Raw genomic sequence first — 26,195 nt, 5'->3', positions numbered from 1 at the left:
TAATATCTTTTTGGTCACCATCTTTTATTTTTCATGTACTGGTGGATTCTTATTACAATTAACTTATTGGTACATTTTTTGGGGGGGTCACCAGGGGTTTTTCACTGGAGACTTTGAACCTGTACAGTCCCACTGTTTCCAATGAACTCCTCCTATTTTTTAAGACAGGGTGACAGACAGAAAAGGACTGAAGGAAAGATAGCACAGCATTGGTCTGCATCAGACTGAAACTCCACAAGAATCTCTGACCTCACCACTGTTGTTCTAGCTGTTGAACTGCTGACTCTAGGAGAAAGAAAAGTCCCAGGACTAAAGCAGTTGACACAGTGCCTCCTCTTGCTGAAAAAGTGACATGAAAGCACCACTCATGCAGAGGCTGGCTCTACTTTCTTTACTTCTTTCCTTTCTTTATAATTCATGCTTCTCACTGTCTCCTCAGTCCTTCAGCCCAGCCATGGAGTGTCAATGGCTCACTGCCATGCCTTGGTCATTCTTGGCTCTTTTATCTTTTCCACCTCCACTGCTGCCTCCTCCTGCCCTTAAAAGCTGGAGATTTGGTTTAGTCACGCCCAGGTTAACGGTATGAGTAAACAGAGTCTGAGGTGGCCTCATGAGATGGTCAGGCTATAGGTTCCATGGGATTTAGACATACGGGTCCCCAGACAAGGATGCTAGCAACTCAGGGTCCTTCTAGACTCAGCTAGGGGTTGTCCTTGAGTGCTAAAATTCTCACCAAGCAATCTCTTTAAGAATGTGAGGCTATCTAAGATGAAGCTGTGAAGAGACAAAGAAAGCAGAGTTATGGTGAAATTGAAATGACCACAGAACTAACCTTCACCAGTATACTTCTTCAGAAAGGCCCAGGCAAGTCACAGTCAACAAACTCACATGGACAGAAACACAAAATGTACAAAAGACTACCTGTGGTAAAATTTCTATCAGTTTCAGTGTTAGGGAGATAGCACAAAGGACTTTTATGTTAGAGGTTCCAGACTCAGTCCCCAGCACCAGTAGTAGCCAGAGCTGAGTGGTACACTGGTTTAAACAAACAATAACTTATAACTAAAGTATGAACAACGAAAGGGGTCACTAGCCTTATCTTTGCCTATCCTGAAATGGAAACAAACAAGCCCCAAACAGAGTGACTTGTACAATTTTGTTACCCTCTTTGGGGCCTTTTTTCTTATTTGTAAGAGGAAGTAATAGCAAATGGAACATTGGAGAATATTTCTAGTTCTGATATTTTGTGGGTATTCTTGTTTTTTTTTTTTTTTTTTTTTCCATAAACACTGCAAGTTATGACAGCAGCCAGGGAAACAATATATCTCAAACTAAAAGAGCACAGGGCCTGCATGCCTGAGGTTCCCAATTTAATCCCTAGATCCATATGTACTGAAGTGGTCATTTGATTTCTCTCTCACACACAGAAACTCTCAATCTCATATGAAATAAATAAAAAAATAAATAAACACTGCCAGTATGTGAAATCCATTCACACCTTTTGAGGAAATCTATACCTAACAATATAAATTTTAAAGAGTTTTTAGATGACACTGTAGAATGCAGTAAGAAATAAACCTTGTGTATTTTATACATCTGCCCTCCACCCTGTCTTCATCTACTGCTGCAGAAAACAGATGCCACAGTTCATCCTGCTTCCAGCAAAGTCTACAGAAAGTCACTTAAAGATTCTTCACTGTTGGGGGCTCCCAAATCTCACCATCTCTAAAAGGCAACTCCCACTCCCCCCTAACTGTTCTCCTTAGGAGAAATCCATTTTGTAGCCAGATGTTACCAGCAGACTCTGGGAGGTCATTATCTGGCATAGTCCTTTCCCTGTCACTCTGGCCAGTATGGCCCAAGAGTTTGCTACACCTGCTCACCAGCACTGCCCCCACCGGCCCCTGAGCCTTTGCCAGATGTCTGGGCGTCCGACGCACGGGAAGCCTGCTTTGGCAAGCGGATAGGGACATAGATGTTGGAGGCACAATGCTCCTTGAAGTACTCTCCTCCTTTTTCTTCGTAGTCTTTTCTGGTGATCCAGACTTCATTGTCTTCTAGGTGGTCCAAGGCCCAGTCACGAGCACCATACCAAGCGTCCAGCACAGGGTTAGAGGCAAGCTGAACCTGAAACATGAAGAGAGCACTCACCATAAGGACCTCTCTTGTCAGGGCTCAGGAAGAAATGTACAGGAAGTCAGCGACAGCCTCGACATTTTCTCCCCAGATATAACATTTAAGAGCACCCCTAATAAATTATAAGAACTACAGGACTAGCTCTGCATTGCTTCCCCAAACACTCTCCAAGAGAGCACACAAGAATACAGAACACCCCAGACTTAACCTCACCAAACCAACCGCTGTTAGCTATTTCACCAGCACAAGTCCTGGCAGTGTGCATGCAGGTTTCTTGCTGAGCACTTGAGTGAAATAGCACAGTAACAGGTACTGTGGTCACCCCCTTCTTACCCATAAGGAAACTAACTCTTGGAAAAACTCAGTAATGATGACAGTGGATGGAGTCAGGACTGAAGTCCAGAGACATATCTGAATGCAAAATACAACATATTTGAGCCTAGGAGCTGGTTCAGCAGGTAGAGTACAAAAACTTGTATGTGAGATGTAACAGGCTCAACCCCCAGCTCAACATGGCTCAACATGCCAAAGCAATGCTCTGGGCAGCCTCTTTTGACCACATAACCCCCCCCCCCAGCTCCTAAAAATAAACAAAGCATTTTAAAATATCCAAAATAAAGTAAAGCATTTTAAAATATCCAAAATCAAATATAAGGCCAAGGTACTTAGCAGCACACAGTGTTGTATCAATACACTGATACACATGAGCTCTTCATGCATGGGCTCTTCTCTCACTCTCCTTTTTAAAGTTTTCTTCCTTTTTTTTCTTTAAAAAAATTTTTTTTGTATTATCTTTATTTATTTATTGGATAGAGACAGCCAGAAGTGAACAGTGAAAGGGCGTGATAGAAAGGGAGACAGAGAGACATCTACAACATTGCTTTACCACTTGCAAAGTTTACCTCCTATAGGTGGGGGCTGGGGGTCTGAACCCAGGTCCTTGTGTGTTCTAAAATGTGTACTCAACCAGATGTGCCAGCACTGGCCCCTCTTTATTTTATTTTTTATTTTTTTTAAACTAGAGCACTACTCAGCTCTGGCTTGTGGTGTAGGGGACTGAATCTGGGACTTTGGCAGGCAAGAATTCTACCACTGAACCACCAATGCAACTATAACCTGAGACCTTGGAGCCTCTGGCATGAGAGTCTCTTCACATAAACATTATGCTATCTAATCCCACCCAGAGCTCTTCTCCTGACCACTCTACCATGCCCATCTCCTCTCCCCTTAAGCAATCATAGGCCCCGTCACACCTGGCCACTGCTCACGTACAACAAGCTTTTTGGCACTTGAGTCTTTACTCATGACAGTCCCTGTCTGGGATGTTCTCTCCACCCCACACAGTCTAAATAACAAGCACCTCTTCATCCATAGAAGCTTTAGTTCCACAGAATTCTCCGTGAACTCTAAAGCCGAGGGGTGCCTCTGCTTGTCCATCTATCATGCTCTGGGTTATCACATCTTATTTATTTGGCTGCAAGCCACGTCTAACATAGCGCAGTCTCCCAGGGTGCCAGTACAGAAGGGGAGCTCACATCTTGTTTTGGTGATCACTGATCTGGTCAATTAATCATGAGGCCATCTACACTCTAAGGTCATAAAAAACAGCATTTTAAAAAACAATGCCATGGAGAAATTCATGACAAATTAAGGATTTCACGTTAAATGCAATATACAATAATAAAAATAGAAAAACTGTGAAAGGGGAGCCAGGTGGTAGCACAGCAGGTTAAGCGTATGTGGTGCAAAGCACAAGGACCAGAGTAAGAATCCTGGTTCGAGCCCCCAGCTCCCCACCTGCACGGGAGTCGCCTTACAAGCAGTGAAGCAGGTCTGCAGGTGTCTATCTTTCTCTACCCCTTTGTCTTCCCCTCCTCTCTCCATTTTTCTCTGTCCTATCCAACAACAATAACATAAATAACAACAACAATAATAATAACCACAACAACGATAAAAAGGGGAGGCAAAAAGGGAAAAAATAGCCTTCAGGAGCAGTGGATTTGTAGTGCAGCCACCGAGCCCCAGCAATAACCCCGGAGGCAAAAGAAAAAAGAAAATGAAAAACAGTGAAAGAAAAGTTCTGCCCTGTCACCTCACCAAGAAGAATGATCTATGTTCAATGTACACTTGTATTTTCTGAATTACATTCACATCTTTGTCAATAAAAAAAAAGTCAATATATAGAAATATATAGGGTGGGGGAAGAGAGCATGATTGTGCAAAAAATTTTCATAACTGAGGCTCTGCATTCCCTTCACCATTTTTTAAATATTCTATTTATTTGTTAAGCAAAGGCAGAGAAAAACTGAGAAAGGTAAGGAATATAGGGAGGAAAAGAGACAGAGAGACACCTGTAGCCCTGCTTCCCACTTGTGAAGCTTTCCCCCTACAGGTGGGGACCAGGGGTTTGAACCTGGGCCTTTGTGCACTGTAATGTGTGTGATTAACCAGGCGTGCCACCGCCTGGTCCCCCTCCTTTCACCATCTTAAGCCAGAGATGAATAGTACTTTGGTCTTTCTGTATCTCTCTCTCACTAAAGTTAATATATATTGTTGTTGGTATACTTCTAATTCTGCTTCTAAAAACCTCTTCTGTTTCATTTGGTTTAATCCCCCCTGCTTAACACTATTCTAGTTACATAACTAAGCACCAGCATACCTGCATGGCACTGGTTTAATCCCCACTGCTCCGCCCCCTCTTGTAGTACACCCTGATTTGCACCAGTCACTTTTCGCTCCACCCTCTCTGCGTCACATCCTGTTTCCACCCTACTTGGCGAGTATATATAGGATTGTGTTTTTAGTTCAGTTTAGCTTTTAGTTTAGTTTAGCTTAGCTTGGCTTAGATTGCGCTGCGTTCTGCATGAATAAAGAGATACTGCGTACAACCCAGCCATGAGTCCCTGGTCGTCTGTCTCCGCCCGCGAAGCTAGTCCGACATATTGTAGAAATTATGTATATTGTTTTTTAAAAAGTAAACGTAAAGCTACAAAAGCATTAGCAGTGGATTATATCTGGAGGATGGAATGATAAAATAATTTTTCTTACACTTTACTATTTTTGCATTTAAAAAGACAGACAGACAGACACACACACACACACACACACACACACACACGATTTTGCCATCTATACCTGAAAAGAAGACTGAAAAGGTCTCATCTCCAAGAGCTCCTTCTCAATTCTAGCTTTCATCCCAGGATACATCATGTTCCCACCAGTGAGAAACACATTTTGAACCAGCCTCTCCTGAACATCCTTTGGGTACCTAGGAGAGAAATTATTCCTTTGGGTACAGTCCTTCTAACTTAAATATTAGAAGATAACGAAGAGATAGAGTTGTAAACTCTTAGTATGAAACAGAGGGGGTCCAGGTGGTGGCACACCTGGTTAAATACACACATTATGGAGGTATCTTTCTCTCCCCCTCTCTATCTTCCCTCCTCTCTCAATTTCTCTCTGTCCTATTCAATAAAAAAAAAAAAAGTCAGGTGGTAGCACAGCAGGTTAAGCACAAGTGGCACAAAGCACAAGGACTGGCATAAGGATCCCTCCCGGTTTAAGCCCCTGGCTCTCCACCTGCAGGGGAGTCGCTTCACAATTGGTGAAGCAAGTCTATAGGTGTCTATCTTTCTCTCCCCATCTCTGTCTTCCCCTCCTCTCTCCATTTCTCTCTGTCCTATCCAACAACAACATCAATAACAACAACAATAATAACTGCAACAATAAAACAACAAGGGCAACAAAAAGGGAATAAAAAATAATTTAGAAAAAAAAGGGCTGGGGAGACAGCATAATGGTTATACAAAAGCCTTTCAAGCCTGAGGCTCTGAGTCTCAGGTTCAATCCCCAGCACCATCATAAACCAGAACTGAACAGTGTTCTGCTCTTTCTCTTGGTATCTTTCCCTCTGTTATCTACTTTCTCATTAAAATAAAATAAATAAAAATACTTAAAGATAAAAATCTCAAAAAAAAGGGAAAAAAAAAAACCTTGTTTCATCCATGTAGAATTATTTGTTTCAGAACATGCTGTGTCAAAATAAAGAGAAAAAAAAACTTCCATTTTCCTTTTTTTATTTAGTAAAGACAGAGGCCAGAGCACTGCTCAACTCCGGCTTATTATGTTGCTGGGGAGTGAACCTAGAACCTCAGACATTAAAAGTTTGATATATAGACCTCTGTGCTGTCTCCAGCCCCAAAACAAAACAAAAAAACCCACAATGTTCATTTTTCAATGTTCAGAATGCTATATATCTAGTCAAAATGCTAATTTAAATACTCATTTAATTCTCTTTGTGTAGTTAAAAGGTTTTGTATCCTCTACTATGTTTTGCAAAGGACTGCTTTATTAAAGATTGATTTACATATATTTTTGGTGAAGGCCAAATTGATACACTTCAGTAATCACATCAAAACACAGAACATTTCCAACATCCCCAAAAGTCCGACTTCCCTTATGAGGGTCCATTTCTCTACCTATGCATTTTTTGTCACTTTTAAAGAGCAGCTGTAGCTTATATGTTTGATGACTTTCAAACCTAGTGCTATCACAAAGTTCAAGGTCACTCAAATAAAATAGCTTTTCTTCTTAGTCAGGGACAAGTTCCCATGCTGATTCAATTAACAGCAGCCAGAGTATTACAAATTATGTTCTCCAGGTGTCCAATTTGCATTATGAAAAAACTCATACTGCAGCAGCCCGGGAGGTAGTCAGTAGATAAAAGTGTTGGATTCTCAAGCACGAGGCCCTAAGTGTGTGCCAAACCAATGTCCTGGTTCACTCTTTCTCTGTGCTCCTCATAAATAAATAATAGATAGATAGACAACTCATACCACAGGGAAATGTGTCTTTAATGGGTGGCGATGTTACAGAAATGCAAACTCTTGGATGGGGTAGATAGCATAATGGTTATGCAAAAAGAACCATGCCTGAGGCTCCAAAATCCCAAGTTCAGCCACACCACTATAAGCCCGAGGTGAGCAGTGCTCTGGCAAAAAAAAAAACTCTTAACAGAATGTCTACAAGGAAGAAAAGAACTTTTGTATGCTGTGCAACATTTTCAGGATGATTTATAAATCAATACTCTTCAGCAATGTGATAGTTTATATGAAAGCTAGCGTACCCATATCATCGTTATTCAAACTTAAAAGAAATTCTTACAGCTCCACAAGCCAATTACATGCTCATTCACAAGAGAATTACAGAGCTCTATGTGCCACGCCGTAACTATCTGAACACAGCAAGTTAATAAAAAGGAGAGAGTGAGATACATTTCCGAATACCCAATTAAAAAAAAAAAAAATCTGCCTTCAAAGAAAAATCCATGGAAATGACTCCGGAAAACAGAAAGGAAAGAAGTCCCCATCTCACCTGTCCAGGATGTATTGGAGGGTCTCTGATATCCCTGCCTGCTCTTCTCCTATGAGAGATGGTTGGAAGATAATTTCTGGAGCTCGAATTCTTTCTGTCCCGACGAACAGCTGATGATACGCTGCCAAGTTAAACACGGGCTTTAAAAACCAAAGATTTAGAAGATATTTTTAGGCCATAATGACAAACATCCCCAGCTGCCAGTTTCCTCAAACTGCCTTTTTTATTCCAACACAGCTGGAATAACTTCCTATTCCAACTTCTGTCCTGTGTTCATGCCAGAATAACCTTTACCAACTCTCTTGCTTTGTAACTCAATTTTCTACACCTCTTTTCATTCTCTGAATTATGAACACCTAAACCTTTGCATGATGAAATGGTCTCTGAGGTTCATGAAGAGTAGCCATAAAAGACAATCACTGAAATACCAAGTCCCACCTGGTATCTCTCAGTCAGGTCAGTTCATTTGGCTACCACTGTGATGACAGAAAAACAGGCCCAAATGAGTATTCAGCATGACACTGGCTTACATTTAAACAAAAATATTAAAAGCTGTCTTCAAGTATAAAGTGTCCCAATTGTTTCCACCAAGCAGACTGCTCCAGAGAGTCACAGATCTTGACAATGAAAATCAGATAAGCACTCTTAACTCTGGCATTTTAAAGAAATGGTGCTACCCTTTCTATAAAATACAACAGGAAAGGCAGAGTAGACTGGACTGGTCATATATGCCAAGTTTCAAAGTCTAAACATAGTCTGGGCTACAAGAGTCCAACCTGGACAGTGGCAACTGGCTTCTCCACTTCAGGCGTCTCCTCTGAAAACAAGGGTTCAAAGTCACTGATGCTTTCCACTTCTTCCAAAGATGGCTCTAGCTGCTCCAGGTCAGGAATCTAAAGACAGGATCAAATAAACAGAACTTGCAACTTCACAGAATCTGAGCTCTACCAGTTTACTGTCACAAAAGAATTAGTCTCTCATCCAATGTTCTAATGTTTGAAAGAAATACATGGAAAAATTTCTAAGCTATTAGAGAATACAAAATGAACAGAGGATGAAAAGACTAAGCAGCAAGAAATGAGATATGCTCTCATCCCCCACCTTTCCTATCTATATAAGCCTCAAACCCTATCTTCTCTCTGAAGGCTTTTAAAGGGGAAGTTCAAGCCTGAGACAGCAAAAGACCCACTGGTTACATTATCCATCATATACCACACAGAGAACTTTGGAGAGGGTGGGATAACTGCTGTCCTACAAAGTGACTTAGATGTGGCCTGGGAGGGAGCACAGTGGATAAAGCACTTGACCTTCATGCATTTAGTCCTAAATTAAATCCCTAATATTGCCTATGATAAGAGTGAGGCTCTGATTCTCTCTCTTTCCCTTGAGAGATCAGTAGATCTTAAAAAGCTACAACCTGGGGCCAGGCAGTGGAGCACTTGCTTAAGCGCTCACATTACAATGCATAAAGCCCCAGGTTCAAGCCCCAGGTCCCCACCTGCAGGGGGAAAGCTTCACGAGTGGTGAAGCAGGGCTGCAGGTGTCTGTCTCTCTGCCTCTCAATCTCTCCCTTTCCTCTTGATTTCTCCCTGTCTCTACCCAAGAATAAAATACTAAAAAAAAAAATTAAAAAAAAAAGCTACAACCTTGGGGGCTGGATGACAGTGCAGCGGGTTAGGCGCACATGGCGCAAAGCACAAGGACCAACGCAAGGAACGGCACAAGGATCCCGGTTCAAGGCCCCAGCTCCCCACCTTCAGGGGGGATTGTTTCACAAGTGGTGAAGCAGGTCTGTAGGTGTCTATCTTTCTCCCCCTCCTTTGTCTCCTCCCTCTCTCAATTCCTCTCTGTCCTATCCAACAACGACAGCAAAAACAACAGTAATAGCCACAACGATTAAAAATAAACAACCATAAGGGCAGCAACAGGGAAAAATAGCCTCTAGGAGCAGTGGATTCATGGTGCCTAACCCCAGCAATAACCCTGGAGGCAAAAAAAAAAAGAAGCTACAACCTGAAGTCAGGCAGTAGTGTAACTAGTTGAATGTACACAATGCCATGTGCAAGCACACAGGTTCAAGCCCCCAAACACCACCTGCAGGGGGGGGTGTTTCACAAGTAGTAAAGCAGAGCTACAGGTGTCTCTCTTTCCTTTTCTATCTCCTCTCCCTTCTCAATTTTTCTCTGCTCCATCAAATAAAAAAAAAAAAGAAGGAAACAGCATCTGGGAGCACTGGATTTATCATGGAGGTACCAAAATCCAGTGACAACCCTGGTGGTGAAAAACAAAACAACAAAGGGAAAAAAAAAAAAAAAAAACCTCAACACCAACAAGCTAAAACTCAGGAGCAGCCAAATAGAAGATCTTAAAAACAAAGTGACTTAGACTGCTAGCAAAATTAAATCCCTAAATAATTAACAAATACATGTCAACATTAATGTGCTCAATAATTAGCCTCTTAACAACAGGTCCATGGGCTGGGAAATGTGATTAAAATTCCCAAAGTGGAGAAGCTAATACAGAAGCCAGACCTTCCACCTTCTACACCCCATAAAGAATTTTGGTCCATACTTCCAGAGGGAAAAAGACTAGGGAAGTTTCATGGGGGTAGATAGCATATAAAGTCTCAGGTTCAATACCCCGTACCACCATAAGCCAGAGCTGAGCAGTGCTCTGGTTTAAAAAAAAGGAATGGGACATGGAACTGTATGGAGTGGTACCTGTTATCTTACAATGTTGCTAATCATTCATTATTAAATCACTAATCAAAATTTAAAGAAAAAAATCCCAAAGTGACAGAATACTGCCTGTTTGTGAAGATCTGCGTGCACAGTGACAAGAGTTTCTTTTCAATAATAATGTTTTCCTTATCAACAATAGTCAACCTAGGTAAGACACAAACATGCAGGCACCATTCACAACAGAGGGTTTGGAGGACATTTTCATTTTGACACAGACAAAAGAAATTGGCTGGGGGTAGTTCTAGACACACTTGGCCACCTGACATTCTGCTATCTGAATGGAAGATGAGTCTAACCTTTTTTAAAACTATTATTTTATTTTCATTAATTTAGTTTGGGTAGAAACAGAGAGAAATTGAGAGGGAAGGGGGGGCTGAGAGAGGTAAGAGATACTTGCAACACTGCTTCACCACTCATAACGCTTCCTGCCAGTAGGTGGGGACTGTGGACCGAGGTCCTTGTGCACTGTAATGTGTACGCTCAACCAGATGTGCCACCACCTGGCTCCTTGAGCTTTACTTTCTTGACTCATAGGGGGAAAGTTACAGGAGATGTTCTGTTGTTCCCCATGGAAAAATGCTGACAGAGCTGTTGTAGAAAGGCCTATCATTTGAGATAGTGTTTGGGGAGGATTCAAAGCAGACTCAACACCAGAGTTCTGGTGGTGGGAACTGTGTGGAGGTGTACCCCTCTTATCCTATGGTTTTGTCAGTGTTTCCTTTTTATAAATAAAACAAAAAAATTAAAAAATTAAGAATATTCCCTAGAAGTATCCTCTGGGTTGAGTAATTGCCTGAGTCCCTCATACCCTCAGAATCTATGAAGTATGTAAATTACTGATATAAGCACTTAATCTACTTCTCTAGGGCCCATGTCATAGACTGAAAATGTAGACTTCCATTCAAATTCACTATGAAACAAGGCAGTGACCCTTTAACACTCCCCTGATACATACCCAGAGTCATGTGGTAGTATGTTTTACAGAGTGACAATGCATCATAAACTCTGTTCGGTACAAATGGTCCTACCATATATAAGGGAAATTTCCAGGCTTGCGGGTAAACCCAGAAAAGAACAGGCACTATTTCTACATCTGAGGCTGGACAATAGGATGAGAAGGACTGTTATAGGAACACATAATGAGGGAAGAAGATAGGCTGGGAGGGGAAACAAACCAAAAAAAAAGATTAAAAAAGTGTTCCCCCTTCCATAAGGAGAGAGACATAAAGAGAAGAAGAGATCAGAACAATGCTCAGCTCTGGCATATGATGGTGCCAGGGACTGGACCTGGGACCTCTATACAGTTTTAGGCATGAAAAACCTCTGTGCTTCTATTTAATGCTATCTTCTCAGCCCTCTGTGCATCTCCCATCTCATGACACACACACACACACACACACACACACACACACACACACCGTTTTAAGGTTCTGAGAAATATAGGAACTATATCTGAATCACTTCTGCATTCTTAGTCCCTAGCATGACCTGTGTTACACCCCTGGGACACATTGTCAAATTTCTCTGAAATATAGGCTGTGAAGTGTTTGAGTTTCAAAGGTTTCCTTTGAAAAGATCATGTACTTCATCTAACTACATTCCAAATATGTCACCTTAAGAAAAAAAAAAAGGGAGTCGGGCGGTAGCACAGCGGGTTAAGCGCAGGTGGCGCGAAGCACAAGGACTCGCTTGAGGATCCCAGTTCGGGCCCCCGGCTCCCCACCTGCAGGGGAGTCGCTTCACAGGCAGTGAAGCAGGTCTGCAGGTGTCTATCTTTCTCTCCCCCTCTCTGTCTTCCCCTCTTCTCTCCATTTCTCTCTGTCCTATCCAACAACAACAACATCAATAACAACAGCAGCAACAATTAAAAAAAAGACAAGGGCAACAAAAAGAAAGTAAGTAAATGAAATCTAAAAAAAGGGTAACTTTTAACCTTACTGAAAAATGGTGAAAAGCTATTTTGCTTACCCCACTTAGGATTCACAAAGACAAACAAAGCTAGCAATTTCAATGCAGACAGCAGGCTTCCAATAAAGAACATACTTCTCTACCATGCTGGCCTCTTTCCCTCTGGGGTTTGCCAGGATCTCCACTTGTATTATGTGACAGTCAGGAATACAAATATGACTGTTCTCTTAGAAATGAGCAGAACAACTGTTTGCCAAAGCACACCAGAGAAGATGTAGCTTGGTTCTCTAGAATAATCCTCAGCAGCATAGAGCAAGAAGGAGCCAGCCTTGATCTTGGCAAGTCAAACAGAAGAACTTCCTATATTTGGCCAATTGTGTTTTCCAACAAATGATGGTGCTCTCAAGCTGTGCTCTTCCCCTCCCACTCCCTTATGCCCAACAAGCTTGTCACAGTAGAAAGTGAGCGTTTTCTAGTTACAGCACTCCATTAGGAATGCTACCAACGTCATAAGGAATATTTCCTGGATAGCAAGGAACACGCTTCCCCAACCCTGTTACCTCTGGTTTGCTGTCTACAACATCCACCTCGAGGTTAACTTCTGCTTGAAGCATTTTCTGCTTAGCTTGCTCAACTGCCAAACTGAGCTTTTGTATGTAGGACTGTAGTTCTTCTGGGGAGTCCATGTTCAGTTCTATTAAAGCCTTGTGAAACTGATCCATCTGGCCGTCCTCAAGAAGCTCCTGAAACAAACCACAGCAGCTACACTTCATTCTCAAACATACCAGTGCAACCATAAAAAGCAAGAGAAGTAGTTCAGAAGCCAAGAGTTTCTAAAGTACAGCAAAGGGCTCCCAAAGCCCCCAGCTTCCACCATTTTGGAAAGCTACCCTCCTACCCAACCAGCTCTGGTTAGCAGCGTTTCAAATTTTCAGCGCCACCTGACTAGGTAAAACCAGTCTGTGGTGACAGTGATGGACGGTGAAAAATACTACAAGGAAACATGAGGGAGGCTTCTTCTTCTAGCGTTTGCCCTTCTTCCGTAGCCAGTCAACAGCGTCAGGTTGAGCCTGACGTAAAGTTTCGAGACCTCCTTTGAATCTGGAGAGGTGGCAGTCGTTGACTATGTGGGTCATAGTCTGTCTGTAGCCGCAGGGGCAGTTCGGGTCGTCTCTGGCTCCCCAGCGATAGAACATAGCGGTGCACCGGCCATGGCCTGTTCGATAGCGATTGAGCGATGGGGGAGGCTTCTGAGATGCTGGAAATGCTTTTTTTTTTTTTAATCAGGAAGACAAGGTAAGTGGTTGCAAAAATTTTCCAAGTTGTATACTTAAGACTTGTGTACTTTGAATCATATGCACTACACTTACATTAAAAAGCTACATACAAACAAGGACAACAAAAGGGATAAATAAATATTAAAAAAAAAAAAAAACTAAATACAAGGGAGTCAGGCGGTAGCGTGGTGGGTTAAGTGCGCATGGCACAAAGCTAAAGGACCAGCATAAGGATCCCGGTTTGAGCCCCCGGCTCCCCACCTTCAGGGGAGTAGATTCATAGGCGGTGAAGCAGGTCTGCAGGTGTCTATCCTTCTCTCCCCATCTTCCCCTCCTCTCTCCATTTCTCTGTCCTATCCAACAACGACATCAATAACAACAACAATAATAATTAAAACAACAATAAAAAACAAGGGCAACAAAAAGGAAAAATAAATATTTTTTTAAAAATTTTAGAAAAAAAGGGAGTCGGGCGCTAGCACAGCGGGTTAAGCACACGTGGCACAAAGCACAAGGACTGGTATAAGGACCCCGGTTTGATTCTCCAGCTCCCCACCTGCAGGGGAGTCACTTCACAAGCAGTGAAGCAGGTCTGCAGGTTATCTTTCTTTCTCTCCCCCCTGTCTTTCCCTCCTCTCTCCATTTCTCTCTGTCCTATCTAACAACGACATCAATAACACCAATAAAACAACAAGGGCAACAAAAGGGAATAAATTTAAAAAAAAAACTAAATGAGGGGGGTAGATAGCATAATGGTTATGCAAAAGATTCTTATGCCTGAGGCTCCAAAGTCCCAGGTTCAATCCCTGCACCAACATAAACCAGAGCTGAACTAGTGCTCTGGAAAAAAATAAATAAGGGTGGGGGGTAGATAGCATAATGGCTATGCAAGTGAGTCTCAAGCTTGAGGCTCCAAAGTCCCAGGTTCAATCCCCCACACCACCATAAGTAATAATGAATACACACAGAAAGTAACTTGTTAGTATAATTAAATCAATCAAATCAAATTCAATAGCTTTCAGAAATATCTGCTGCTACTATACGATCCTCTATGATCTCTATTGAGATGATGCCCCTTACACCTTCTTAGCCCAAGTGTGACTTGGGTGTTTTATGGTTGGGGAAGAACATACGAACAATCTAAGGGATAGAATGGTGACGCACTCAGTTGAGCACACACCTTACCATGTGCAGGGATTCAAGTCCTTGGTCCCCACCTGCAGGGGGGAATCTTTACAAGTGATGAAGCAGGTCTGTAGGTGCCTATCTTTCTCTTTCCCTCTCTATCTCCCCTCCCCTCTCAATTTCTCTCTGTTTTGTCAAAAGGGAAAAAATGGCCGATGAGAGTGTCAGCACCAAGCCCCAGCACAATAACTCTAGTGGCAACAAAAACAGTAGTAATAATAAAATTAAGTTTAAAAAAATGAAGAATGTACAGGAAGACTCTATGGGGCCATCTTGAGCAGACTTAGGGAACCCACCCTAGAGCAGCTAATACCTGCACGTATAGCAGTCTATCCAGTCGCTCCTGGTCCAGCTGCATCTTCTCCTCCCGTCGACGGGCGTTGAGCTCCTGCAGCCGCCGCAGCTGCTGCTGCCGTCTTTCCTGCTTCTCCTCAGAGGTCAGAGTGCTGCCGAGGAGTTTGTTGGAAAACGGGAGCTGCATCTTGTGGACATTGGTTTCATAATAATCAGGACACCGCCATTTCTGCAATTCTTCAAAGAAATGATTTTGCAAGTTATGACATTGGGGGTGAAAAGATATCACATACAAGGAACCAGGTTTGAGACCCCAGCCACTACAACCCAGCGTCATGCATAAGGGAAGTTTCACAAGTAGTGGAGTGGTGCTGCGGTGGTTCTTCTCTCTTTCCCTATCTTTTAACTCTCATTATCAAAAAGAAAGAAAGCGATAGGGACTGGGTGGTGGTACATCTGGTTGAGTGCATGTTACAATGCCCAAGGACCAGGGTTCGAGCCCCTGGCCCCCACCTGCAGGGGGAAAGATTTACAAGTGGTGAAGCAGTGCTGTAGGTGTCTCTCTCTCTCCCTCTCAATTTCTGGCTGTCACTATCCAATAGAGAAAGATAAAAAGGAAGGGAGGGAGGGAGGACGGGAAGGAAAGGAAACAATAATAGACTACTTGGAAAAATAGAGGAAAAAAAAAAAGAATGAATTAAAATGGTATACCAAAAAAAAAAGTGCCTAGAAGCTAGAATAATGTTTATGCAAAAAGACTGTATGCCTAAGGCACCAAAGGCCCCAGGTTCAATCCATAGTACCACCATAAATTAGAATTGAGAAATGCTCTGGTTAAAAAATAATAGTAATCAAATAACATAAAAGAAGTTACATGAAACTGGGAGTAAAGATCAACCTGCCACACTCATATCCAGTGGTACAGCAATTACAGAAGCTAAAACTTCCACCTCTTACACTCCAAAAAGAATTTTGGTCCATACTCCCAGAGGGGGAAGAAATGATAGGAGAAGATGACCAGAGGGCTCTGAACTCCAACTCCATCAGGACCTGGAGAGAGAAGAGGAAAAAAGGAAGGACATTTGGAAGCAGTAAGAAGTGTAGGTGTGACTAAGAAAGGAAGAGAAGGTAGGACCATAGGGGAGGAAAATGGGCAAATATATATAAACATAGATAGTTATAGAATAGTCAATCTGTATCTGCAACCCTGGGAGAACTACTGTAGCTACAGAACAGATGATGGGAACAGAAAAAATATATACCCGTTATAATTTTATAAATCAATATCAAGCCACTAATTGTTGTGACCCCATTAGGAGTTTGGGACTATTGGCAGCATCCGAATGACATCTGCCTGAGGCAGGGTCACAGAGAAGGGAATGTATAAAGCATGGACTCGGAGCAGCTCAGCCTTTTTGGCTGCTGCTTCTTCTCCTGGTCAGAAGCATCTCGGCAGAGGTGCTCCAGCTATCCGCCATGGCTGCTTCTCCTGGGAACTAAACACGTGTGACTCTGCTGGCTGGTAAACTTTTAGACCCCTCTACAGCTATGAGCAACCTATACTTCAGATAACTGTTTATCTTATAAGACTGAACTTTTGATAACTATATGCAGACTTTATGGACCTAGCGTATTCTTTTTTTTTTAATATTTATTTTATTTATTCCCTTTTATTGCCCTTGGTGTTTTATTGTTGTAGTTATTATTGTTATTGTCGTTGTTGGATAGGACAGAGAGACATGGAGAGAGGAGGGGAAGACAGAGAGGAGGAGAGAAAGATAGACACCTGCAGACCTGCTTCACCGCCTGTGAAGCGACTCCCCTGCAGGTGGGGAGCCGGGGTTCGAACCGGGATCCTTATGCCGGTCCTTGTGCTTTGCACCACCTGCGCTTAACCCACTGCGCTACAGCCCGACTCCCGACCTAGCGTATTCTTAACCCCTGAGATAATTGCTTATTTTGTTTGTCTAAAATATATGTCCCATACTTTTGTACTGCTCTTATAAACCTCTCTTTTGCTTTACCTTAAATGAAGACGCTTATTTGTAGCACCTAGATAAATATTTGATTTCACCCAAATAAAGCCTCTATTGTTTAAACCTGTTCTCAGCTCCCCACTGTGAATCATTTTAAGAGCTGCAGCCCTAAAGCCCTAAGCCCCTTTCGAAGTCTCAAGTTACAACAGAGCCTCAAAGCCACCCAATTAAGTTAAAGTTTTCAACAACTAGTGTTTTTTTGTTTTTTTTAAAAAAAGAGGTTACATGAAATTGAAACGACAGAGAAAAAGAACAGAAAATAAAATGGTGGACCTAAATCCAAACACACACTAATTAAATTAATTTTAAGTAGTCCTAATATATCATCTCAAAGACAAAAGACAGAAAAAAATTTTTTCTAATTACTCCACTATAAAAGAACTCATTCTGAGTATAATGAAATAGGTAAATTAAATGGCTAATGATATTTTCATTCAAGCACTAGTCAGAAGAAAATTGGCATAGTTATATTACATCTAAGAAGACTTCAAAGCAAAGAAAATTATAGGACATAGAGAAACTAGATAATGATAAAAGGTCCATTTGCCAAGAAGACATAAGAATCTTGAATTAAACAAAGGAGCTCCAGATACTTGAAAGGAGAATCTGGCAGAACTGAAAGGAGAAGCAGGAAAATTCAGAATTTTATCTCAAGAGTTTACACTGTTAATAATCAACAAGAGAGAGATCAGCAAGAAGTCCTGTGACAGGGTCCCCACTTCCTTAGCATAACTACTCCATCTTGACCTGAACCTGCACAAATGCTTTACTTGGACAAGAAGTAGATCTTGGTGTTCTGAAATTATTAATGAATTGTTGATTGTTTCCATAACGGGTTGTCCTGACTGCTATAACAGACTGCCTTAACCACTGCAGGTTTGGCTTCTGTAACCTAGCTTACTTTCTGCACTTACCCCTATAAATGGTTGTGCTACACTGAATTCGGGACTGCACTTTGAGCAGCACTTTTAGCTGTGAGTGTAGTCACCAGCATACTTACCCCCCTGGGAGTATATCCCTGGAATACTATGGTACTGAAGGAAACTTCAATGCTATGGTCTCTTGCCTGTCTCTCTATCTGAAAAAGATATCCTGAGGACAGCTGGGGAGACAGCATAATGGTTATGCAAGAGGTTTTCATGCCTGAAGATCTGAGGTCTCAGGTTCAATCCCTAGCAACATTCTACATGGGATGTGAGTAGTACTCTGGTAAAAAAAAAAAAAAAAAAATTAAACTAGGGGCCAGGTGGTGACGCACCTGGTTGAGCACAACCAGTGCACAGGGACCTAGGTTCTAGCCCCCGGTCCCTACCTGCAGGGGGAAAGCTTTGTAAGTGGTGAAGCAGGGATGCAGGTGTCTCTGCTTCTCTCTATCTCCCCCTCTTCTCAATTTCTAGCTGTCTCTATCCAATAAATTAAAAATAATTTAAAAAATTTTAATTATAATTAATTGGAATTAATTGGGTGAGGGGGAATAATATAATGGCTATGCAAACAAACTCATGACTGAGGCTCTGAAGTCCCAGGTTCAATCTCCCGCACCACCATAAGCCAAAGCTGAGCAGTGCTCTGGTAAAATAAACAAAAATAAAAATTAATAGCCTGACACTATGAAACCCCAGATAGGACAAAAACCAATCAATCAACCAACCAACCTATAAAAGCAGCCTAGGAGATGATGTAATGAATAAGGTGTTGAATCCCCAAGAACAGTCTTGAGTTCAGTCCTCAAAATCATGTCAGAGTGATATTCTGATTCTCTCTGTCCCTACCAAGTACTAAATGTATTTAAAAATCAATTAGAGCGCGAGTAAGGCAGTAGTGCAGCGGGTTAAGCGCATGTGGCACAGTAAGGATCCCGGTTTGAGCCCCCAGCTCCCCACCTGCAGGGGAGTTGCTTCACAGGCAGTGAAGCAGGTCTGCAGGTGTCTATCTTTCTCTCCCCTTCTGTCTTCCTCTCCTCTCTCCATTTCTCTCTATCCTAACAATGATGATATCAATAACAACAATAACTACTACAACAATAAAAAAACAGCAGGGAGTCGGGTGGTGGCGCAGCAGGTTAAGCGCACGTGGCGCAAAGCGCAAGGACCACTGTGAGGATCCTGGTTCGAACCCCCGGCTCCCCACCTGCAGGTGAAGCAGGTCTGCAGGTGTCTATCTTTCTCTCCCCCTCTGTCTTCCCCTCCTCTCTTCATTTCTCTCTGTCCTGTCCAACAACAGCGACATCAATAACAACAACAATAATAACTACAACAATGTTAAACAACAAGGGCAACAAAAGGAAAAATAAATAAAATAATATAAGAAAATAAAAAAACAACAATGGCAACTAAAGGGAAAATAAATAAATAGTAAAGAAAAAATCATTTAAAAGATTACAATAAAGGTAGAGGTCTAAGGAGGCCCCAGATTCAATCCCTAGTACCCCTGCAAGATAGAACTAAGCACTCTAGTTGGAAGGGAAACAAAAAAAAAAAGAAGAAGAAGAAAGAAAAGCAAACACCAAAAGTGGGGGGGGATGCTAAAACTAAAAAGTAAAGGAGTAAAAGGTGAGCAAGAGTCCTCTTGGGCACAGCTTAAGGAACACACCAAAGATGAACAACACTGAGAAGCTGCCAGCAATCCTCCTCTTTATTACCTTCTATGTAATCCTCAGCGATGTAGCTGTGCTCATGCAGGATTTCCTCCATGCGGCTGAGAGTGATAGCAGCCAGGTGTCCAGGATACTTCAGCTGGAGGAGACGCTGGAGGTAGCCAGCTGCCTGGCTTCCCCCAAGATTGATGCGCTTGCAGTTTTTAGCATCTAACCTATAGTAACGGGGTGGAAAAGGATGCTGAAATGTCTGGCGATGTGAAGGAGAGAACATGGGTTGGGAGGTGGGGGGAGGCATGTATCATTTCATGCACATTACTGAGGAAGAAACAGACCAGCTGGAGAAACATAAAACTTTATATCTGGAAGTGACTCTAGGGTTCCCTTGGTCTAATCTCTTAACCAGTGCAGGAATTCCTTGCAAAGAGACATGTGGTCACCTAAATCCAGGCAAGAATCTCAAAAGGAAGCAGGTTCAATGGGAAAAGCACTTACTCTGGTGCCAAAATTTATAAAACTCTTTTACTTATTAATATTGTTTATTTCTCAAACTGTGGTCTAAGGACCAGTCACCCTAAAATAAGCAGGGGAGAATGTTAAACACATCAGCTTCCAGGATTCTTTTTCTTTTTCTCTGGGAATCTGCATGTTAACAAGTTTCCCGGGAGACAGCATAATGGCTGTGCAAAAGACTTGCATGGCTGAGCCATCAAAGGTCCCAGGTTCAATCCCCATCACCACCATAAGCCAAAGATGAGCAATGCTCTGGTTAAAAAAAAAAAAAGTTTCCAAGTTAACTTTAGAGTAGATTAGTTTGGGAGCCCCTTCCCTTCCACCGGTGGAACATTAAATAATCACACATGTAGGTTTATTCTAGCCACTTGTAAGTTCCATATCCTTTTCACATGAGAACCAAAGGGGAAGAGAACCAAAATAAATTTGTTCTTAATATGAGATTTTTTTTAAACAGCAGAGCACCAGGAACTTGTAGCTTGAAATACTGCTGCTATGCCACAACTCACCAGCAGATGCCAGCATAAAACAGAATATGTTCTAATGGGATCACTTCTGAGGCTTCAGGTAAAAAAAAAGTTCTCTCAATATAATGTAAAAATAATTTAATATGTGGTCCAGGAGGTGGTGCAGTGGTAAAGCTTGGGACTCTCAATCATGAGGTCTCGAGTTCGATCCCTGGCAGCACATGTGACATTTGTTCTTTCTCTCTCCTCCTATCTTTGTCATAAATAAATAAAATCTTTAAAATAAATAACTAACTAACTTAATATTACTTCTATTTTTTTTTTCATCTTTGTCAGGTTTCTACCACACCTGGCCAAACTATTTCAGACTGAATGAGGGAGGGGTGGGCAGGACACCAAAATGTCCCCAAGTGCAATAGTATTCCCATGACGGGGGCTTGAATCTGGGTTTCATGCATGACAAAGTAGACACCTTCCTAAGTGAGCGATCACAGTGCTCCCTAGAATTAACAGATTTAAAGCTTAAAGACTATCTCCACTCCCTCCTGGAGGTCACAAAGGAAGATAAAGTGATAAACTCACATCCTGTGTCAGAATTAAGCAGAGGCCCAGTTCACAGCCTAGCACTTCCTCTTTCCACTCCACCTTTAAAGTAGGCATTCAAGGGGCTGGGTGGTGGCACAACCTAGTTGGGGGCACACATTACAGTGCATAAGGACCTAGGTTTAAGCCCCCAGACTCACACCTACAGGGAGAAAGCTTCATGAGTGGTGAAGCAGTCCTACAAGTGTCTCCTCTCCCCCTATATCCTCTCCCCTTCTCAATTTCTCTCTATCCTATCAAATAGTAAATAAATTAATTTTCTGTTAAAGTGGGCACTCAGAAAATGCTTCTTGCATAATTTTCCTAGTAGTATTCAAATGTCATAAAACACAACTTACCTTCCTTCTAAGATGGGTAAAATATGCGTACATTGGTAGCCAGAAGAAATGACCAGTCCACTGGAAAACAAGTTCTTTGGTTTATTGTGGTAGAAGCTGAAGAGGCTGTCAATTCCATAAGCAACCTTTGGAATTCCATAACACTCAAAAAGAAGCTCGGACATCATCTGTCGTGAATACAGTGGGTTGCATACAGCTTCTGTCAAAACTATGGGATGATCGACACAACCCTGCTTTGAAAGAAAAGAGTAAATACATGGGTGATAAAATAGTATTTTTTTAATAAAATTAGATTTAATTCTACTTGCTTATTATTATCATTATTTTTATTTTATTTATTTTTACCAGAGCACTGCTCAACTCTGATTTATGGTGGTACTAAGAATTAAACCAGGGGGAGCTGGGCAGTAGTGCAGCGGGTTAAGTGCACATGGTACAAAGCGCAAGGGCCGGCATAAGGTTCTGGGTTCGAGCCCCCAGCTCCCCACCTGCAGGAGGTCACTTTGCAAGTGGTGAAGCAGGTCTGCAGGTGTCTATCTTTCTCTCCCCCTCTGTCTTCCCTCCTCTCTCCATTTCTCTCTGTCCTATCCAACAACGACAACAGCTATGACAACAATAACCAATAACAACTATAACAAGCACAACAAGAAGGGCAACAAAATGGGGAAAATGCCCTCCAGGAGCAATGGATTCATAGTGCTGGCACATAGTGCAGCCTGAGCAATAACCCTGGAGGCAAAAAAAAAAAAAAGGAAAAAAAAAGAATTAAACCAGGGACTTTGGGACCTCAGGCATAAAAGTATTTTTGCATAACCATTACACTATCTCTTCCCACCCTAACTGTCAGCAAATTATGCTGGCTCTATTTGCAAAATATCTCCAAAATCTACCTGCTTCTTTTTTTAATATTTATTTATTTATTCCCTTTTGTTGCCCTTGTTTTATTGTTGTAGTAATTATTATTGATGTCGTTGTTGTTAGTTAGGACAAAGAGTAATGAAGAGAGAAGGGGAAGACAGAAAGGGGGAAAGATGGACACCTGCCGACCTGCTTCACCGCTTGTGAAGCTACCCCCCTGCAGGTGGGGAGCCTGGGGCTCAAACAGGGATCCTTATGTCGGTCTTGCGGCTTTGCACCACCTGCGCTACCGCCAGACTCCCAATCTACCTGCTTCTTAGCACATCCTCCAATACTTGTCCCATCTAAAGTGAGCATCACTGTCTCACCTGGGTTACTGTCACAGACTCCTAATTGGAGTTCCTACTCTATAGCTCATGGCAGTCCACACTATATAGCAGCTGTAGTGATCCTTAACACAGTATGTTCCTCCTCTGCTAAACTCCTTGCAATGTCTTCCCATTTCACTCAGAGTAAAAGTCTATAAATATGTGATGTGCTTCTTTATTAACTCTCAGACCTTCTGTTTCTTTTCCCCTCACTCTTAACTTGCCTGCATTTAGGAGGCACTTCGGGTCTTTCTTTGCACTGGCTGTTCTCACTCAGAGATATTATTCCCTCAATATTCAAGTGGCTTGCTCCTTCCATTCGTCTTTTTGAAAACATTTACTACTTTATTTTATTTTAAACCAAAGCATTGTGCAGTTACGGCTTATGATGGTGCTGGAGACTGAACCTGGGGCACTGGAGCCTCAAGCACTGTAATCTATGCCATCTCCTCCACACTACTGAAAAGATTTAGCCCTCTCGACTTCTACTTTGCCACAGAATCTACTTAATGATTTTGTTTACTGTCTTTTCATACTAGAATATCTGCATACTAGGTCCCAGCACAGTTAAGTCCTGTGTCGAGTTTAAGAATATATTCCGGGCGGTAGCGCAGTGGGTTAAGCGCAGGTGGCGCAAAGCGCAAGGACTGGCGTAAGATCCTGGTTCGAGTCCCCGGCTCCCCACCTGCAGAGGAGTCCCTTGACAGGCGGTGAAGCAGGTCTGCAGGTGTCTAGCTTTCTCTCCCCCTCTCTGTCTTCACCTCCTCTCTCCATTTCTCTCTGTCCTATCCAACAACAACGACATCAATAACAACAATAATAACTACAACAATAAAGTACGGGCAAAAAAGGGGAATAAATAAATATTTTTTAAAAAGAATCTATTCCAAACGCCCATAAGGACGTCTGACACGGAGCAGGCATTTCATACATACTGAATTGTTTAACAAACAAGCAAACGTGCCCGAGTGTGTGCTCAAAAGAAGGGGAGCATTTTTGTTTGCTTGCTTGCTTGCTTGCTGCTATGCTTCAAGCGCTTAGGTTTACACACGACTGGCGCTGGATATTTATTTGATCGGCTGTTTAAAATGGACTAAATGGCAAGCGCCCCCAGGAAGCAGACAGAGCAGAGACGAGTTCTCTTGGCTTCCCTCAACCCCATCCCAGCCCGGCCTTCACCTGAGAGGAGACACCAAGGTGCTGGAAGCTGTAGTCAAGCAGCAACTCCTGTAGCTCCAGGTTGACCGGCACGTTCCGGTCAAAGGGCGAGCGCAGCATCCACCGCAGCGGCTCCAGGCTGCCCAGCGCGTTGCCCACCTGCGGGCCCGCCCCGCCCCGAGCCCCGCCCCGCCCGCGGGCACACACCGCGCGGAACTGCAGGCGCGGCTCGGGGCCCGGGTCCGGCCCGGGACACGCCCAGCCGGCACGGGCCTGGAATGACCCGTTGTCTAGTACCAGAGGTATGGGCAGTGGCCCATGTGCCACCGGGCCGGCCTCCAGCACCGGATCCGGTGCAGCCCGGGCGTCACGGAAAGGAAACACGTTCGCCGCCAGCCCCGCTGCACTGGCGGCCGCCATGTTGGCACGCACTCACTAGTCCCGCCCCCTGACGCAGGGTCCTACGAAATGACGTAAAGCCCCGCTTCTGAGCGTCAGGGCGTCCTGCAAGTCTCCTCTCGTTGTGCCAGACGCAGCCTTTTAAATCTCTAGATCCCCGCCCACCACAGCCATGACATCTGGCGTGGCTTAGACTCTCCCGAAAACTCTGGCCCCTTCCTTCGCTGTAGCCGAGACAGTGGGGAGGTAGCCCCGCCCCCGTCGCGTGACGCCATCAGATCCCGCCTTTCACCTAGCCACGCCCAGCCTTCTGGGTAACTCACCTTCAACCGCCCTTGACTCCGCCTCCACTTGGTTATGTCACCTTGCAGCCAAGCCAACTCCAATCCTGGGGGACTCAAGGTGTTCAGGTTCTAGCTAACTTACTAGCCAGACATGTTCGCTTTGTGAAAATTTGTCATGCTTTCTGATTCTTATTTATGCACTTTTGTGTATGCGTGCTATATTTTATAATGCAATGTAAAGTTTTAAAATATTAATGCCCTTCAGCACCTAAACCCAAGGGCCACTATTGTAATAGTGGCTAAACACAGGTGCTAACAGCAAAGGGTACCTGTTCGCCTTTGGAGGACTTCTTGTGCCCTTCAAATTTAGAGGTTCTACACACCCCCTGGGGGAAAAATATATATATATATATATATATATTAACATCCACAGTTTGTGCCCTCTCAAAAGGCCTGCTGAGTGTTCTTCAATATGTATGTCCTGTTTTCCTTTTCTTCCTTAGTATTAACTCCCCAGCCTGGTCTTCTAGCTTGTTGTGAAAATGACTAAGTTCTGGCCGGGAGAGTTAGGAATGGAGATAAATGGACACAACACCAGGTTTTAGCTGAAATAAGTGGTGTAGTTCACAGATGGTACAGTAGTAGAGTGAAGGACTTTCAAGCATGAGGTCTCTCCAGAGTTTGAAACTTCTGCACCCACACTCATATGTGTCAAAGTAATTCTCTCTCATTAATAAAATATTTTTTAAAATAAAAAAGAAATAAATGTATGTGAACTCCATTAATGAAAGTGGGGGTAGGTATAGTACGACATGCTGTTCTCTCCCTTATTTCCACCTTCTCTAATAAGAATTAGAGAAGCTGCCTTGACTTTACTCTCATAGGTCACTATTTAAAGATAAGTGAAGCAGGACCCCCCCCCAAAGAACTGAACTTGAACTGTCTTACCTGAGACATGAAATGGCCAGATTGATAGCTTATGTTAAATTTAACTCCAACAGTTATGATACTAAGCCCATCTAGAAACAAGAAGGCAGTCTCAAGGAGTCAAGTCCGTTGAGACTTGCCTTCTTGAAACAGTAGAGATTAATTAGTACCCATTAGGGAGCTTGTTCTAGGAGAAAGTTTGAAAAGCCTTGATTCTAGAGGTGGGAAGATTTGGGGGCCTCCTCGATTGCTTTCAAAGTCCAAATCTTTACTTTCTTGACTTCCCTTAATTTCACCATGAAAAGAAAAAGAAAAAAAAAGTTAACTCTCCTTAGAGGAAGGGAGGTTGGTTTGAGTTAATATACTCCAATTCAGATTATAGGCTTGAATAGTGATAAAAGCAGATTTCCTCTTCAGTGGGCCTTCAAAAGCAAGTTAATAATAAAAGGTAGCTCTGAATAAGTATCCATAGCAAGAGAAAAAAAAAACAAACCTTCCTCAAAAACCTCCATGAACATTTCCAGGTTAGATTGAGTGTCAGTCTAGTGATAATATCAGATTAAGGATCGTGTCATTGAGCACAAACCTATTGTCACAGATACCTAAAAGTATACCCATTGCTAAACTGATAAAACAGGAACAAGAAGAATACAGTCAATATAAATTAATGTAAAATTAAGATCTAGGGGCTGGGTGGTGACACACCTTATTGAGCACACATGTCACAATAAGCA

At 42.7% G+C, this 26,195-nt stretch overlaps 1 protein-coding gene and 1 pseudogene across 2 annotated transcripts; one reads left to right on the top strand and one right to left on the bottom strand.

Moving 5' to 3' along the window:
• On the bottom strand, positions 1-24,382 carry ACTR5 (actin related protein 5). Of its 2 annotated transcripts, XM_007521657.3 has the most exons (9): positions 23,873-24,366; positions 21,468-21,697; positions 19,592-19,761; positions 14,934-15,151; positions 12,719-12,901; positions 8,286-8,402; positions 7,510-7,649; positions 5,272-5,404; positions 1-2,127 (listed from the first exon to the last, which is right to left on the bottom strand). In XM_007521657.3, exons 1-9 carry the CDS (start codon positions 24,269-24,271, stop codon positions 1,870-1,872), a joined length of 1,848 nt encoding a protein of 615 aa, XP_007521719.1. In that variant the 5' UTR covers positions 24,272-24,366; the 3' UTR covers positions 1-1,869. The 2 variants fall into 2 exon arrangements, with proteins under 2 accessions (XP_007521719.1, XP_060045953.1); XM_060189970.1 differs by lacking the exon at positions 12,719-12,901 and having other exon boundaries at positions 23,873-24,382.
• A 413-nt stretch (positions 24,383-24,795) lies between these two features.
• On the top strand, positions 24,796-24,917 carry LOC132542881 (small nucleolar RNA SNORA68; annotated as a pseudogene).
• The last annotated feature ends 1,278 nt before the right edge of the window (positions 24,918-26,195 follow it).

The sequence above is a fragment of the Erinaceus europaeus genome, chromosome 1 (genome assembly GCF_950295315.1).
Source record: "Erinaceus europaeus chromosome 1, mEriEur2.1, whole genome shotgun sequence".
Lineage (NCBI taxonomy): Eukaryota > Metazoa > Chordata > Mammalia > Eulipotyphla > Erinaceidae > Erinaceus > Erinaceus europaeus.
The sequence above is the reverse complement of the archived record's forward strand: the minus strand, read 5'-3'. Positions and strand labels throughout refer to the sequence as shown.

Bases quoted from the DNA above. Each gene is read 5' to 3' on its own strand.
- ACTR5 (XM_007521657.3), bottom strand. From the start codon at position 24,271: ATGGCGGCCGCCAGTGCAGCGGGGCTGGCGGCGAACGTGTTTCCTTTC. The intron at 21,698-23,872 runs GTGAAGGCCGGG...CTTTCAAAGCAG, and splicing joins ACCTTGGTGTCTCCTCTCAG to GGTTGTGTCGATCATCCCAT. The intron at 5,405-7,509 runs GTGAGATGGGGA...TTTCTCTCCTAG, and splicing joins CTCCAATACATCCTGGACAG to GTACCCAAAGGATGTTCAGG.